The sequence below is a fragment of the Narcine bancroftii genome, chromosome 10 (assembly GCF_036971445.1).
Source record: "Narcine bancroftii isolate sNarBan1 chromosome 10, sNarBan1.hap1, whole genome shotgun sequence".
Classification (NCBI taxonomy): Eukaryota; Metazoa; Chordata; class Chondrichthyes; order Torpediniformes; family Narcinidae; genus Narcine; species Narcine bancroftii.
Genome location: NC_091478.1, coordinates 1860089 through 1878016, shown reverse-complemented (window position 1 = coordinate 1878016; position 17928 = coordinate 1860089). Strand labels below are relative to the sequence as shown.

General features: G+C 38.5%; 1 protein-coding gene across 4 annotated transcripts in view; it reads left to right on the top strand.

The window, feature by feature from the left end:
* The window catches only part of LOC138744074 (kinase non-catalytic C-lobe domain-containing protein 1), a 175103-nt gene that overhangs the window by 59018 nt on the left and 98157 nt on the right, over positions 1-17928 (top strand). For all 4 annotated transcript variants that reach the window (XM_069899568.1, XM_069899567.1, XM_069899566.1 and 1 more), the window contains exons 12-15: positions 8592-8706; positions 8801-8966; positions 9826-10715; positions 15563-15710. In XM_069899568.1, the coding sequence (XP_069755669.1) occupies positions 8592-8706; positions 8801-8966; positions 9826-10715; positions 15563-15710 (1319 nt within the window). The remainder of the gene's footprint in view (positions 1-8591; positions 8707-8800; positions 8967-9825; positions 10716-15562; positions 15711-17928) is intronic.

Below are 17928 nucleotides of genomic sequence, written 5' to 3'. Positions count from 1 at the left end.
ATATGACTATAAATATTAATGGAATACATGACCAAATTAAACGGAAGAGGCTATTAAATTTACTGAAAAAAGAAAAAATAGATACAGCATTTGTGCAGGAAACGCATCTAACTGAAGTGGAATAGAAAAAATTAAAGAGAGACTGGGTAGGGCACATAGCGGCAGCATCATATAATTCAAAAGCTAGAGGTGTAGCTATATTAATTAATGAAAATGTACCAATCATAATAGAGGAGGAAATAATAGATCCAGCAGGGAGGTATGTAATGATAAAGTGTCAGACATATTCAGAATTTTGGAAATTGCTCAATATATATGCACCGAATGAAGAGGATCAAAAGTTTACGCAAGATATTTTTTTTGAAGATTGTAGATACGCAAGGGAATATATTGATAGGAGGGGATTTTAACCTTAATTTGGATCCACTGTTGGATAAAACTGGACAAAAGACTAGCAAAAAGAATAAAGTGACCAAATTTATGGTTAAATCAATGCAGGAAATGAAACTTATGGATATATGGAGGAGGCAACACCCAAGAGAGAATGAATTTTCATATTATTCGAGTAGGCTCAAAACTTACTCAAGGATTGAAATATTTTTGTTGTCAGCCCATATTCAAGGGAGAGTTAGGAAAACTGAGTATAAAGCTAGACTACTATCAGATCATTCACCCCTGTTATTAACAATAGAACTGGAGAACATCCCACCAAGAACATATAGATGGAGGTTAAACTTCATGCTACTTAAAAGACAGGAATTTAGGGAGTTTATTGAATGTCAAATTAAAACATATTTTGAAATAAACACAGGATCAGTGAAAGACAAATTTATATTATGGGATGCAATGAAAGCTTTCATTAGAGGGCAGATAATAGGTTATGTAACTAAGATGAAAAAGGACTACAATCATGAAATAGAACAGTTGGAAAGAATGATAGTATAGAAAATGAACTAGCAACAAGGGATGATATAACAAAAAGAAGAGAATTGGCAGACAAAAAAATAAAATACGAAACATTACAAACGTATAAGGTGGAGAAGAATATAATGAAAATAAAGCAAAAGTATTATGAACTTGGAGAAAAAACACACAAAATATTAGCCTGGCAACTTAAAACAGAACAAGCTAAAAGAACTATATTGGCATCAAGGACAAAGGGCAAACAAATTACATATAATCCAATGGAGATTAATGAGAACTTTAAGGAATTTTATGAACAATTATACCAAACTGAGAACGAGGGAAAAGATGATAAAATAGAAGAGTTTTTAGCTAAAATTGAACTGCTGAAATTACAAGAAGAACAAAACAAACTGATAAAACCATTTGAAATAGAGGAAGTACAGGATATATTAAAAAAGCTGCCGAACAATAAAACATCTGGGGAGGATGGATTTCCAATAGAATTCTATAAAACATTTAGAAAGTTATTAATTCTTCCTCTCCTGGAAGTAATGAACCAGATTGAAGAAACACAAAACTTGCCAAATTCATGTAAGACAGCAATAATTACAGTAATACCAAAGACGGGGAAGGATCCACTAACACCAGCATCATATAGACCAATATCTCTATTTAATTCAGATTATAAGATAATAGCAAAATTATTAGCAAACAGATTGGCCGACTGTGTACCAAAAATGGTAAAACAAGATCAAACTGGATTTATTAAGAAAAGATGAACAGCGGATAATGTCTGTAAATTTATTAATCTAATTCATGCAGTTCAAGGAAATAAAAAGCCAACAGTGACTGTTGCTTTAGACACAGAAAAAGCCTTTGTCAGGGTAGAATGGAATTATTTATTCAAAGTATTACAGAGGTTCAATCTACCAGAAAAATATATTAATTGGATTAAAGCATTATATAATGGACCATTGGCGAAGGTAACAATAAATGGTTATGTATCGAACCAATTTAAATTAAGTAGGTCAACTAAGCAGGGATGACCATTATCTCCCTCACTGTTCACTTTATCAGTTCTGCCAATGGTTCTATTGCTAACAACCGAAAATAAAGTAAAAGGGATAAAAATAAAGGAGAAGCAGTATAAAATCAGTTTATTTGCAGACTTAACAGAGCCATAAATATCAATAAAAGGACTACATAAGAAATTGAAGGAAAATGGAGAAATATAGGGGTACAAGATCAACAAAATAAAAGTGAAGTGATGCCAATGAGTAATGCGGATTTTACAGAATTTTAGAAGTATCACCATTTAAATGGCAAACACAAGCAATCCGATACCTAGGTATTAGGTTAGATAATAATTTAAGCCACTTGTACAAATTGAATTATCAGCCACTAATAAAGAAATTGCAGGAAGACTTAGAACATTGGAAAGAATTACCACTAACGTTGATAAGGGGGGTAAATTACATTAAAATGAATGTCTTCCCAAGGATACAATACTTATTTCAATCGTTACCAATTCCCTTAACAGAGAAATTCTTTAATGAACTAAAGAGAATAATAAGGAAATTTTTATGGAAAGGGGGGGGGGAAACCAAGAATAGCGTTAGATAAGTTAACAGAGAGGTACAACCAAGGTGGTTTGCAGTTACCAAACTTTAAAAAAATTATAATCGAGCAGCACAATTAAGGTATTTATCAGATTTTTATCAGACAAGGGAAAAACCAGACTGGACTAAGATAGAGCTAGATAAAATAGGGGAAAAGGTACCGGAACATATACTTTATAAGTGGGATGAAAAGCTGGTACGATATAAAAGCTCACCAGTATTGCATCATTTACTCAATATTTAGAAGATTCACTTAGAAAGGAAAAAAACAAATAACTAAATACCACAATTATTATTGACGCAAAATCAGCTAATCCCTTTTACAATAGATAACCTTTAGAGAATGGGAGATAAAAGGAATTAAAAGAATAGAAAATTGTTTTTTGGGAAATAATTTATTATCTTATGAACAAATGAAGTACAAATATGGAATAACTCATGGTACAATGTTTGCATATCATCAACTGAAAGCCTACTTTAAGGATAAATTGGGAAATAGACTGAGATTACCAGATGGAAGCAGCTTGGAATATGTGATTACAGAGACAATGATAATTCAAAGATTTATAACGAACATGTACATTAAGCTGCAAGAGAAGGAAAATAATGAAATAAGCTATAAACCCAAACAAAAGTGGGAAAAAGATTTAAACATAAAGATAAAAAATGAAACATGGGAAAAGTTATGTTCTGGAACTATGAAAAATATAATAAACACAAGGTTACGTATTATACAGTTTAATTGGTTAAACAGGATATATATCACGCCCCAAAAGTTTTAAAAAATGGGATCCAACGTTATCAGATAGAAGTTTTCGCTGTAAGAAGGAAATGGGAACAACAGCATATGCAATTTGGGCATGTGAGAAAGTGAAAAAGTTTTGGGAAGATCTAAATCAGGTTTTAAATAAAATCACAAAAAACAACATACCAAAAAATCCAGAGATCTTTCTTCTAAGTAATATTAGAAATAAGGAATTAGGCCTCAACAGGATGAAGCGCAAAAAAGATTTATTATGATAGCCTTAGCTGTAGCAAAAAAAAAGTATAATGTCAACTTGGAAATCAGAAGAGAGCCTGAGAGTACAGCAATGGTACATGGAAATGAATAAACGTATTCCATTGAAAAAAATAACATATAATTAAAAAAAATAAAGTCACATTATTTGAACAAATTTGGGAACCGTACATGGAACATAACAGAGAGGGCTTGCCTCGGACCTCCGCCCCCTAAAATGATAAGAAAACAAAATGACTTGATCCATTGTGTAAAATAGATGACACATTTTTCTTGTATATTTTTCATTGTGTGATGACATTGTTTAATGGTTTTATTGTAGTGTATATGTTGAATGTTTATTGGTTTTGGAGGGGGGTGGGAAGGGGGGAGGGAAGGTGGGGGGATAAAAGGGGAGAAAATGCCACTGTGTATATTTAAGAGGGAAATGTTTGTATGTATTTTGGTTGATATGGTTCACAGTGTGAAAAAATTTTAAAAATTTAAGAAGCAAAACAAAAATAAATCAGCATAACCTAGGCCATTCATTGCAGGGAAGGATTTTAAAATATTTGCACATTTTTCAATGTGATAGAATATTTGGGAATGTTTTGGGGAGATAAATTGATAAAATTAGGATAGGTTACATACATACACACATTTTAAAACCGATCTTATTTGAAATACTGAATTCGTATTCAGTGACTTTACAGAAATTATGGAGAATGCTATGAATATTTTAGAAGTAGGTGTTAATTGAAATGACATCATGAAATGAATGGACTGGAAACAGGATGTCTGTGTTGGACATTTCTGACCTCTCTGCAAAGTGCTCACTCAAATCTGAAAACAGCAGATGGGAGCAGAAGACTTAACTCTTATTATTTGCTGGAGAAGGTGGAGAGGCTGGGAGGGGGGATTTCCAAGTGAGAGAGAGAAGGACATGTAGCTGCAGTTTAAATCTCAGAGATGGAGATAGAGACACAGAGATGAAACAGTGTCAGCCAGGAGAAGCCTGTTGGAACTGAAACTGAACCTGGAAGTGCTATTTGTCTGATGTTTCTCTTGGAATTAAAGAAACAGAAAGGAACTCTGTGATAGCCTGAAAGAAAGAAGCTATCATCTGTAGAACCCTGAATGGGCAAGTTTCATCAGCAAGACACTGAGGTGACTAATGGTGGTACCTCAGTTGTAGAAATCCTAGAACGACACATCTCCCTCTGCAAACCTACGGAACCTTCCTGAGCGGTAAACATTTACCTTTTGAGCACCAAAGCCTGGTGAACATTATACATGTTAAATTCTATGCACAATATAATAATTGCCTGTAACCAGAGAACTTGGAAGAATAAGAAGTGAGATTGAACTGTGAACCAAAGAACTTTTCTTACATTTACACACACATTACATACATGGGCTACACACTCTATCTGGCAAGCCTCAGGCTGAACAACGCCTATCTGGTATTGGCTTCATGGTCAAGAACTCCATTGCCTCCAAACTCGAAAACCTCCCGACAGGCCACTCTGACCAGATCATGTCCATGCGACTCCCCCTTCAAAACAAGTGACGCATCACTCTCATCAGTGTCTATGCTCCAACCCTTCAGGCGAAACCAGCAGAAAAGGACAAGTTCTACACTGATCTGCGCAACCTCATCCAACGCACCCCTACAGCCGTCAAGGTTGTCACCCTTGGTGACCTCAACGCTCACGTCGGCAAAGACTCAGAAACCTGGCCAGGAATCCTTGGCAAGCATGGTGTCGGCAAGTGCAATTACAACGGGCGCCTCCTGTTGGAACTCTGCGCAGAACAGCGGCTTGTCATTACTAGCACCCTTTTCCAGCAGAGAGACAGCCTGAAGACTACCTGGATGCATCCCCGATCCAAACACTGGCACCTCCTGGACTACGTTCTGGTGCAAGGTAGAGACAAACGAGATGTGCTCCACACCAGGGTCATGCCCAGCGCGGAATGCCACACTGACCACCGGCTTGTTCGCTGCAAGCTCAACCTTCACTTCAAGCCAAAGTTCAAGAACAGTGGAGCCCCCAGAAAGAGGTTCAATGTTGGAAACTTGCAGTCAGACGTAGTGAGAGGAAACTTCCAGGCAAACCTCCAAGCAAGGCTCGAGGATGCAAACTGCCTCACGGACACGTCTCCTGAAACCCTCTGGGATCAGCTGAAAATGGCCATACTGCAATCCACTGAAGAGGTACTGGGCTTCTCCTCCAGGAAAAACAAGGACTGGTTTGACGAAAACAACCAGGAGCTGCTGGCAAAGAAGCGATCAGCCCACCAGGCTCACCTTGCAAAGCCTTCCTGGCCAGAGAAAAAAACGAGCCTTCCGCCTCGCATGCAGCCATCTTCAGCGCAAACTCCAGGAGATCCAAAATGAGTGGTGGACTAGCCTCGCCAAACGAACCCAGCTTAGCGCTGACATTGGTGACGTCAGGGGTTTTTATGAGACACTAAAGGCGGTGTACGACCCCTCACCCCAAGTCCAAAGCCCTCTGCGCAGCTCAGACAACGAAGTCCTCCTCAGCGACAAGAACTCCATCCTCAACCGATGGTCAGAACACTTCCAATCTCTTTTCAGTACCAACCGCTCAGTCCAAGATTCCGCCCTGCTCCAGCTCCCTCAACAGCCCCTAAGGCTAGAGCTGGATGAGGTTCCCACCCTGGATGAGACATATAAGGCAATTGAACAACTGAAAAGTGGCAAAGCAGCAGGTATGGTTGGAATCCCCCCCCCCCCACCCCCCCCAGAGGTCTGGAAGGCTGGCGGCAAAGCTCTGCATACCAAACTGCATGAGTTTTTCATGCTCTGCTGGGACCAAGGAAAGCTGCCTCAGGACCTTCGTGATGCCATCATCATCACCCTGTACAAAAACAAAGGCGAGAAAACAGACTGCTCAAACTACAGGGGAATCATGCTGCTCTCCATTGCAGGCAAAATCTTCGCTAGGATTCTCCTTAATAGACTAATACCTAGTGTCACCGAAAACGTCCTCCCAGAATCACAGTGTGGCTTTCGCGCAAACAGAGGAACTACAGACATGGTCTTTGCCCTCAGACAGCTCCAAGAAAAGTGCAGAGAACAAAACAAAGGACTCTACATCACCTTTGTTGACCTCACCACAGCCTTTGACACCGTGAGCAGGAAAGGGCTTTGGCAAATACTAGAGCGTCTCGGATGCGCCCCCCAAGTTCCTCAACAAGGTTATCCAACTGCACGAAAACCAACAAGGTCGGGTCAGATACAGCAATGAGCTCTCCGAAACCTCCATTGATAACGGCATGAAACAAGGCTGCGTCCTCGCACCAACCCTCTTTACTATCTTCTTCGGCATGATGCTGAAACAAGCCATGAAAGACCTCAACAATGAAGACGCTGTTTACATCCGGTACCGCACGGATGGCAGTCTCTTCAATCTGAGGCGCCTGCAAGCTCACACCAAGACACAAGAGCAACTTGTCCGTGAACTACTCTTTGCAGACGATGCCACTTTAGTTTGCCCATTCAGAGCCAGCTCTCCAGCGCATGACGTCCTGTTTTGCGGAAACTGCCAAAATGTTTGGCCTGGAAGTCAGCCTGAAGAAAACTGAGGTCCTCCATCACCCATCACCCCACCATGGCTACCAGCCCCCCACATCTCCATCGGGCACACAGAACTCAAAACAGTCAACCAGTTTACCTACCTCGGCTGCACCATTTCATCTGATGCAAGGATCAACAAAGAGATAGACAACAGACTCGCCAAGGCAAACAGCTCCTTTGGAAGACTACACAAAAGAGTCTGGAAAAACAACCACCTGAATAAACACACAAAGATCAGCGTGTACAGAGCCGTTGTCATACCCACGCTCCTGTTCGGCTCCGAATCATGGGTCCTCTATCGGCATCGCCTACGGCTCCTAGAACGCTTCCATCAGCGCTGTCCCCACTCCATCCTTAACATTCATTTGAATGACTTCATCACCAACATCGAAGTACTCGAGCTGGCAGAGTCCGCAAGCATCGAATCCATACTGCTGAAGACCCAACTGCGCTGGGTGGGTCACGTCTCCAGAATGGAGGACCATCGCCTTCCCAAGATTGTGTTATATGGCGAGCTCTCCACTGGCCACCGAGACAGAGGTACAAGGACTGCTTAAAGAAATCTCTTGGTGCCTCCCACATTGACCACCGCCAGTGGGCTGATCTCGCCTCCAACCATGCATCTTGGCACCTCACAGTTCGGCGGGCAGCAACCTCCTTTGAAGAAGACCTCAGAGCCCACCTCACTGACAAAAGACAAAGGAGGAAAAACCCAACACCCAACCGACCAATTTTCCCTTGCAACCGCTGCAACCGTGCCTGCCTGTCCCACATTGGACTTGTCATTCACCAATGAGCCTGCAGCAGACGTGGACATACCCCTCCATAAATCTTTGTCCGCGAAGCCAAGCCAAAGAAAGACATGCACGTGCTCTTAGATTTAGAAGGGGATTAAGTTGGGTAGTTGCTTCAAAGCAACCTCCTTTGAAGAAGACCGCAGAGCCCACCTCACTGACAAAAGGCAAAGGAGGAAAAACCCAACACCCAACCCCAACCAACCAATTTTCCCTTGCAACCGCTGCAATCGTGTCTGCCTGTCCCGCATCGGACTTGTCAGCCACAAACGAGCCTGCAGCTGACGTGGACTTTTTACCCCCTCCATAAATCTTCGTCCGCGAAGCCAAGCCAAAGAAGAAGAAGAAGTTGGGTAGTTAAGTTAATAGTGATAAGTTAAAGTTTGATTCTGTTTTCATGTTTAAAGATAATTAAAAACAACTTTTGTTTAAGTAATTACTTGTGGTGAATATCTATTGCTGCTGGGTTTTGGGGTTCTTTGGGCTTGTTACAAAGCAAAACATTCTTCTTTTCTTCTTTGGCTTTGTGAACTCCAATTGGTGTTGCTTTTGTTTTCATGTTTGGAGTGTTAGTCAGTTTCTGCATTTTGGTTTTGATTCTGTGATACATTCATTTTCCCATTGATAAAATAGTATGTAAATTCACAACTGTTCATTTCTTTTCCTTCAATTAGAACTTCCACAGGAAAGATATGACTGTCATTGGACTCAATTTCCAAACTGAGAAATTAGAGCATTCTTGTTCTTCACTGGAAAATACATCATATGCCCAAGAATCATCCAGATTAGGTATTGATTATTATTGAAGCCATGCACATTTTTTACATCAATCAACAAAAACATTGTCATTGAATTTTCTTTCTTTTTCAATCATTGCTTATAGGATTTGTACCTCTTGTGGTTGACAGTAAGCTGACAGCTGTTAAGGGACCAATTCCCTGTCAGTATTCTGTAAACACCAAGTCCCCTTCCAAACTTCCAGAAGCCTTCACTTCCTCAGCCACCCATTTCAAACCTATAATCCTTACACAGAGCAAAGAGAAAACCAGGTAATGCATTGATTATGGGACTTGACGTGCAGCTCAGTCTTTTGTAACTAAATCAATATTAAAAGCATTCAACGAATATAATTTTGCAATCAAAAATATATATATATATATAAAAAAGTTTTTAAATTACCCCATTTGTTAATTTTTTTCAAGGTTTTGAATTTTTTCTTTTAAAAAATATGATATTTAAAGCTTGCAATTTTGAAAGTAAAAATGTCTTCAACCAATGGGAGTGTTCTTTACAAACTAAAATCATTCATCAAATTGAATAAAATTAACAGCTGTTCATTTCTGCAGCATCAGGGAGAGATTCTTTAAAATTACTTCTTAGATTTAATTTTTTTTCTACTTTGGGCATTATGATACAATTTTACTTTAATTTTAAAAGTAATATTGATTACTAAATTAATCATTTTTATACTTTTCTGAAATGTATTCATTTTTAAGTGAAATTAAGGCATAGAATAGAAATGGTTGCATATAGATCACTTGTAGTATTTCTAGACTAGACCAAGGATATCGTGAGATTCGAAGGTACATAATTTAAACAGACTTTGACAATGATCTGCAGAAGATTATTCTACCTAACCCTCTCAAAATTTCCATGAGTACGGGGGATAAGGTTAAATTATTCTAGCATTTTTATACCAATAATTTCCCACTCAATACTGTCTCATTTCTTCACATTGTTTCATAGTATCTTGCATTCCTGCAGTAATTAAGAATATTGATGCACAGATATTAAAACAAAAATCAAGATGCTGTAAAAATAAGTAACCAATTTTAAATTATCTTTTTTTGTGGATGTGAAAATTACAATTTCCTTTGATTTCATTTTTCTAAATTTTTCTTATTTCAGCCGTATAAAGGTATCGAAAAAATGTCAAGAAGCCGAACAGTTTGTTAAAACTATAAAAGAGGAGATCCAGAAGAATCAGGGAGCAATGCCAATGGAAAATATTGAAAATGACATGGTTGTTGAAACATCTCCTTTGAACTTTGAGAATGAGACACTGGATAGCCAAATGTACACATCTGCATCTTTGAAGTCTTTGCTAAGCCAATCCAGTAACAGCTTGAGTTCATCTACTAACCTTTCACCAGTGGTTGAAAGCAAAACAAATCCACCACATCCATTTTCTTTGCAACAGCAGGATGGAAATTCTTTTTCTGTGACTGTTTCCACCATGTCAGTAAATGATGTTCTTCGCTTGCCTGTATTGAAGCATGCATCCCCAATTCCAAGTTCTGATGAAGACAAGTTATGTTGCTCCTTCCCAGCATATACAATCATTTCAGGCAGAAACTCTGGCAAAAGCAATGGAAACTGTTTTAAATGTACCGGATCACAATTGCTGAACACTTCCAATCCGAGGTTCAGTAGAAATGATGATAAAAGATCTACAATCAAAATGCATGCTTCTAATAACAAACATCATGATTTTGTAGATTTTAAGAGCATTGCCACTGAAATACCGCTATGTGACAGATGTTCATTTGAACAGGAGTCATTGGCTGTTAGAAATGAAATAAAAACATTCACAGCTACTCCAAGTAATTCTGCAGAAAGTTCAGAAAATACCTGTTTTCCTTCTGTATGCATTGCAGTGTCCTCTCAAGACAATCTTGTGGAAATAAATTCATCAAATTCAGAACCAATCAATCTTTTGCAAAAAACTGTTCATCTCATAAAAGAAGAATTTGCATTTGATGGTTACTTAGAACATGATGAAGAGGCCAGTACCATGGGTAGATTATATTTTAACAAGCATTTATAACTCAATATGCATTGAATATTTTATCCATAATCCTATTAACCAGGAAAATGTATCAGTGTTTCCAGTTGAACCAAGCACTTTTGAACTGTTAAAATTTGTTTAATATATAAAACAATTGCTATTTAAGATTTAAATATTTATGGCAGAAAAGGAGAGAAGTATCATTAGAATCTTGAGCCTGCTTGATTAAGATCACGGTTGATCCTATCATGTCTTCAGTGACACTTCCCCCCTTTCTATCTTCTTTCTCTCTCTCTCTCTCTTTCTCTCCTGCTTTCTCCCACTCTCTTTCTCTCCCTCTTCTCTCTCTCTTCTAACCCTCTCTCTTCCAACTCTTCCTCATCCCCCCCCCACCAATATCCCTTTACTTCCTATAACATGTTCAATAATTCCTCAACCACAGCTTCCTGGGATAGAGGTTTTCAAAGAATAATAAGCCTGTGAGAAGAAATTCATCCTCATCTCTGTGGATAATGCTTTGTTCTGAAACATTGTCCCCTTTTTCTTGATTCACCTATTAGGGCAAATATCCTGTTAGTACCCATCCTCCACACTCCCTGAGAATCTTGTATATTTTGACATCAACTTGCATACTTCAAGGCTCCAATAACTATTTGTCCAACATGTTTGACCTTTATTCATCGGTCACCTGATAATCCCAGGAATCAACTTTGTAACCCCTCTTCTACATTGCCTCCAGTGAACTATAACTTTTCTTCAATAGGGATACCAAAACTACACACAGTATTCTAGACACAGTCTCACCAGCATTCTGTAAACTTGCAAGAAAGTTATTTGGTTCATTCCATGTCATGGAGATTCTATACAGCTGAGTCCCATTTCCCCATTAGGACTACAGCTATGTAGTTTATAGGTTATCACTTGTTTATTCAAGTATTTTATAAATATTATTGGGGATTTTGTCATCACTGCTCTTTCAGGTACCACTCTTGAGTAAAAATAATTTTCTTCTATTTCCCACTAATCCTCTCATCAATTACCTTAAGTCTATGTTGATTGGGCTCTTCACCTCCCTACCTGTTCATCTTGTTTAAGTTATGCCATTAATTAAACCTCCCCTCAGCTTTCTTGGTTCCAAAGATATTAGCTACTGTCCAGTAACTCTCTTCACATAACAAAATTCTCCAACCTTTGCAATATCCTTGCAAATCTTACCTGAAGCAATATTTTTGCTATTGCTTGCTTCCAGACAAAGAACATAGAACAGTTTAGATCCTTTCAACCCATGTATCTGTGCCAAATATGATGCCTAATTTAAATAAAGCTCTGCTGCTTTCACATGATCCATGTCCTTCTATTCCCTACTTATTTGTGCATCTATCTTGAACCATTCCACCATTACTGGCAGCCGATTCCAAGTACTTAACACTAATAAAATTTTCCCTGCACATCTCTTTTAACAGACCTCACTTTAAACGCATATCCTCTCAGACATAATATTTTTTTTCTCTGAGGGAGAAAGATTATGGCTGCCCTATAATGCCAATCATAATTTTATAAACTTCAGTCAGGTCACCATTCAGCTTCTGGCACTGCAGAGAAATTTGTCAAACCTCTCCTTATCACACATACTCTAATTCCTTTGTGGTATTATCTGTGCTTTGAAAGATTACTCTGTTGCTCTAAATTTCTCAGCATTCTATCTTTTTATGTGTTCCACGGTGAATAGGTTTATTCCGAGCAGCAAATCACTATAAGGGCATTTAGGAATGAGCAGTCAAGGCTTCATATCTTAAGAATTTATAAATGATGAAAACCTTTCCAATTTCCAGATTAATTTCTCTTTGTGTATATGTTCATTTACCACACTGTCATAATGCCAGTTTAATTCCTTTTACTCTTTGCAGAGTTTGGGGGTGAATGGTTGAAGTCAGTTGGTTCGTGCTTTATTCTCACATCATCGCTTTACCCAATGATATTTGAGGCACCGGAAGGAAGGGGAGGTGTATTTAATTAATGTACTGAGGTCACAGGTTGACTGTGGCATTGCCACTGAAATGGCATGCAGATACATTAATGAAGCCTATCAGAAGGAAGAATGGGCTTGATTAATATTTTAAGGAAAAGTTGCTATAGGTATTTCTCATTATTTAATCCTTAAAAATGGCAGCATTCCCCCTCTCACCACCAACAGTGCTTTGGAGATGCTTCCCAGCATTACTGTTACACTGGGGCTGTTCCTTCATGTCTTCCCTTTTGTTAGCATCTTGCCTAATGCTGCAATTCCAATGTTTTAAAAGCCAATTAAAAGGGATATTGAGACATCGGGTTTGGGGGAGCGTTAGATTCATTGAATGTTGAGCAAGATTGTTGCCCAGGCTTGCATTGCCCAAGATTCCCACTGTGCATCAGCTCCCATACATGTGCAGAGGCAGGAGTACAAATTTATTGAAAGTACAATCATAACAATCCCTTCAGTTGACCCAATAAAATTTGAGTGCCTTACCTCTTTGGCATTTAGTGTGAAACATCTTGTTTTAAAAAAAAGATGATTTATTTTTCTTGGGCCACCTGCTTTTAAATCCAATTCAGTGAATATGAGGTCAAATGATGTTGATTGTTACTACTAGTTCTGATCAGAACTAGTATCATTCAAGGTTACTTTTCATTGTCATGTAATAATACTTTAAAAATGTAATGTACATAATATACTTTTACTTTATCCTGCTACACAGCAGACAAGTCACCTTTAGTATTGCCTGGCACCCCTTACAGTACAAAGGAAAGAGAAGCACTGAGTGTCTATGGATTCTACTGCAGCGCTCCTACAGCCTCTGCAGTCACATGAACTGTTCAATTCTTCAGCAACTCAAGGTCCAGATCCAAACCTTTGAGATGATCAGCAAGCCTTCAGGACCTGAGGGCCTTCAGGAGTCCTCCTTGCCCTCAGAATCTTCTCAAAACCCAGCTCAAATAACTGGTTCCCATGAACCAGTGTCCAGCAGCCTGCATCCTATGCAGATTCCATGACCACGTCACCAACAGTCCACAGCCTGTGTGGTCCCTCAGCTGCTAAACCACTCGCTGGTCAACCACCATGGTCACCTTTCTGTAGTCATCTCCTCTGCTTCTCCTTCTCAATGGGAGGGGGGGGGGGGATTGTTCTCCCTGTTTCTGGTGCCCTGCATCAGTCCACTGCTCCACCAGAGTCTGAAACCTCTCGTGGCCATAGCTGAGCACAGGGGTACCATTTTGGGCATAAACCTTACAGTTGGAGGATTTTACTTTCAAACAGCTCCTTTAAACGACCATTTAAAGTCTATAAGGAGCCACTGTTATTAGGACTGAGCAATTGAAACTTTCAGAGCAGTGCTTAAAATGCAAGCTGTTTCTGTCATGGACTATATGACAAAGCCCATTATGCTGTGCAGTCATCTTGTCTATATGAAGCCAGGTTAACCAAAGGGTAGGATTTGAGACCCTTTATTTTTAATGGGAGTGGTGGGGAAAAGATTTGAAAGGCAGAGTGAGATTAAGTTTGCTTCACTTAAATTCTAATTCATTGTATTTATGGTTTTTTTTTGTTAATTTTGATTATTTTGTTTCAAAAATAATTTTTACTTTTTCAGTTTACTTCAGTTCAATTGTTTTTAAATGTCTTTGTCAAAGACACTAAAAGACTCTTGTCATCCTTTGCATCTGCTGGTAAAGCCCTGACCCAATTTTGTTTACTGTCAGGATCATTTCAGGAACTTTGCCTCCTTACAGCAGTGCCAGAGGACCTGTCACTGTTCAACCCTGGCAGCTAAATTCTAGAATGTGGAGGGCTAGCAGGATGGGCTCTTTATATCCTAACACGTTAAGAACAATCAGGTCAAATCTGATGCAGGCCACATGTTGTGATTTTGGAAGAGAGGTACTGGGCTAGTGTCAACCAGCCCATTGATTCCTGTTAACATTTGGCTTCCTTGTTGCTTTCATTAAGAATAATAATAATTCAAATTGAAAATTCGTGAATTGAAAATGGTGAATTTGTAAAGAAAAAGTTATTCTATATGTGTTTATGATATATTTGTTTATATACACACTCTGTAAACTGTAATTCTACAGTATTTTCAACAGGATTTATTTCATTCTTAATTTCAGTGAATCTTCAGTGCACTTAATTGCTTCCTCTCAAGCATGGTTTGCTAGTCTATAAAAGTGGGATGTGGCACATGAAAGTTTCAAATGTCCAAAAGTGTTAAAAACCTGCAGCACTTTTGAAAACACTGTATCTGTTCACTATTTTCTTCTTTTTCACTTCTAATGCATTTTTAATCTGCTTGTGCTGTCCTTGAATCTTGCTATTGCTTTCTGCCTTTGAATATGGTGTGATAATTTACATACTGTTCACTGTCTTGGCACTAGTTTGGTGGGGTCGTTGGACCATTTCCTTAATTTTGTCCATTTGATATCCCCTGCACAGATTCCTGTCTGGACAGCAAAGCTGAAAATCTTTTCCTATGTCTCTTCTCTCATTGCTAATTCAATGTTGTTTTACTAAAATAATAATGTTCAGATTTTGTTTACAAACAAAAAATTTCTAATACAGAAATAAATGAAAAGTGCTGTACTTTTCTGGGTGATATTGAATAGTAAAAGCTGTAATATTTGAAAATCTCTATCTGCCTTGTATATCGTAATGCACATTACAAGAGAATAAATCTCAAATTTGATGTAGCTAGCTTCAGTTTGGCTCTTGGACAACAAAAGCATTATTTAAAACTGGTTGAAAGTAGCTATTTTATTACTTTCTGGTTAATGAAACAATATTACACCCTTGTAATTGATTTTGGACTTCTGATTTTTCATAAGGTGAGTACATCTTATCCTTGAAAAATCTTAAATTCAATACATTCAGTAGTGCAATATCGGAGAAGTTTTGTGATCTCTACTGGGATGACAATCTACTGGAACAGCTTTATGAAATTGCTAATGGAAATCCTCCCAATGCTACACCATTGTAAGTATTAATTTATATTTTTTATTATATTTTTGAAGTAAACTGTGCACAAAGTAATTGTCTTCAAAAATCCATGAGACTATAATCCTAACCATTTTTATTTGCACCATCTGATCTTGCTGCAGAATCAGTTAATTAAGACCTACAAAGGACTGTAGATGTGCAGACCCTGCATGATGCTGGGTTCCCCTCAATCCCCTCACATGCAGGATTTCAAACTCAAATTTGGCCTTGATGGTGAATGTGTGTCACACCATCCCGTTTACCAATCATGCCTTTTGAGATGCTGTATTTTTCTGAGGACCAGGACTCAGAGATTTATGTTTGTGATGTGGCCAATTTATTAGCATGTGCAAACACATTGGCCATACCTCATAAATTCCCATTAGTATTATTTAGGGAGACAACTGCAAATTTGAATGTTGGCACAGTAATTTGATTTGTTTCTTTCATCTGTATTACACAGCCTCCTAAACATTCAGTACGATTGGTAGAAAATGCATATTTTTAGTGACACTTCCTGCCATAATGATAATGGTTTTTTTTTTAAAGATGCATTTATTGCTCGTATCTGAAGATTTTGATCTCTTTACAAATGCATATAGTGTAAGTGCACGACTTCTGTTTGTTGAACCACTGCAGTTTGTGTCTACCTTGAGGTAGCCATCTACAATCAACAAAACTATGTATGCATGTGGCTCATCAGGTGAGCCATAACGGATCTGTTGAAGGTCCAAATAACAAACAGGTTTTTTTAAATATAGTTACTATATATGAAATGTACAAGAATCAGTCGAAATTCTCTACAACTGTCACTGTAGACAATTTGAGGAATTCCATGTCTTCAAATGTAAAGATCGATTTCATATATTTGATCACACAAGCAGTAGGCATATTGAGAAGTGGTGCTATCTTCAATTAGTTTGATAGATATCCAATAACCAGCAAGTAATTATTTCCATCAATATTCCATGTTTCTGCTGGTAAGTCAGTTATGATCATGGGTTCCTTTGTCTGCTTTGCATGATATTTCAAACAGATCTCACAGCTTGAAACCATCATATTATCCCTGACCAATAAACAGCAGTTCTGGCCCTCCTCTTGCCACAGTGATTGAAGAATAACCATTCTGCTTTTTCTGAGTAGAAGCCCATTAACAACACTCAGCTCAGCTCTGATGTTGTCGTACGGCTGACGTTCACCTCTAGGGCGTCCTTCATTCAGATTCTTGATGACCTTCTGTAGAACTGTGTCCTTTTCTGTTTCAGCTGCAATCTACTTGGATTTCATATCAGATATGGGAAGAGATTCAGGGATCAGATTTGTGTGGAGGTTAACATCTGTCTCTGTGGGACTCTCATTGTGTGCTTCACTCTGCATTGTTGCCCTTGAAAGCGCATCAACGAACACAATTCAAAGTCATAACATTGTAGCTTCATCATCAGTCTTTGGATTCATGGTGACATTTCACTGAGATTTTTCTTGATTATGGCTATAATCTGCCATAAATGTTGGTAGATCATACACAACTGTGGAATTTGACAAATCCAAAGACCAGTCCTAGACACTCTCGATCTGTGCATATTGACATTCAAATGACATTGTCCTTGACGCTTATGCTATTGGCCTCCAATCTTGTATAGCCTTAAGTATTATGGCACCTATTCCATCTTTTGAAGTATCCATAGATATTTTCGTCCCTCTGAGTACTGGTTCTGTAGTTAAAATGGTCTTTATTCATCCCCATTCTTCCTCATGGTTGTCTCCACTTGAATTCACATTTTTTCTGTAACACCTTCCTTAGGTACATTGTTTTGGAAGACAGGTTTGCTATGAATTTACCAATGAAATTGATCATTCCCAGCACTCTGAATGTACCTTTTTTGTCTGTGTGTCTGGGCATCTCCAGAATTGCTTTAATCTTTCTCTTGCCTGGCTCCACACCTGCCTCTGACTGTTTATCTCCCAGAAAGGTGATTTCCTTCACACCAAACTGACATTTTGCTCTGTTTAGCTTTAATTCATACTTCTGGATGTGTTGTAGCACTTCAATGAGCCTTTCATTGTGTTGCTCTTGTGTGGATCCCCATAGGATCTTGTCATCCATGTACACACATACCCCATTTATGCCTTCTATGATGTGCTCCATTGTCCTGTGGAACACTTCCAGAGCTGAGGAAATTCCAAAAGGCATCCTCAGACAGGAGTATTGGCAGAA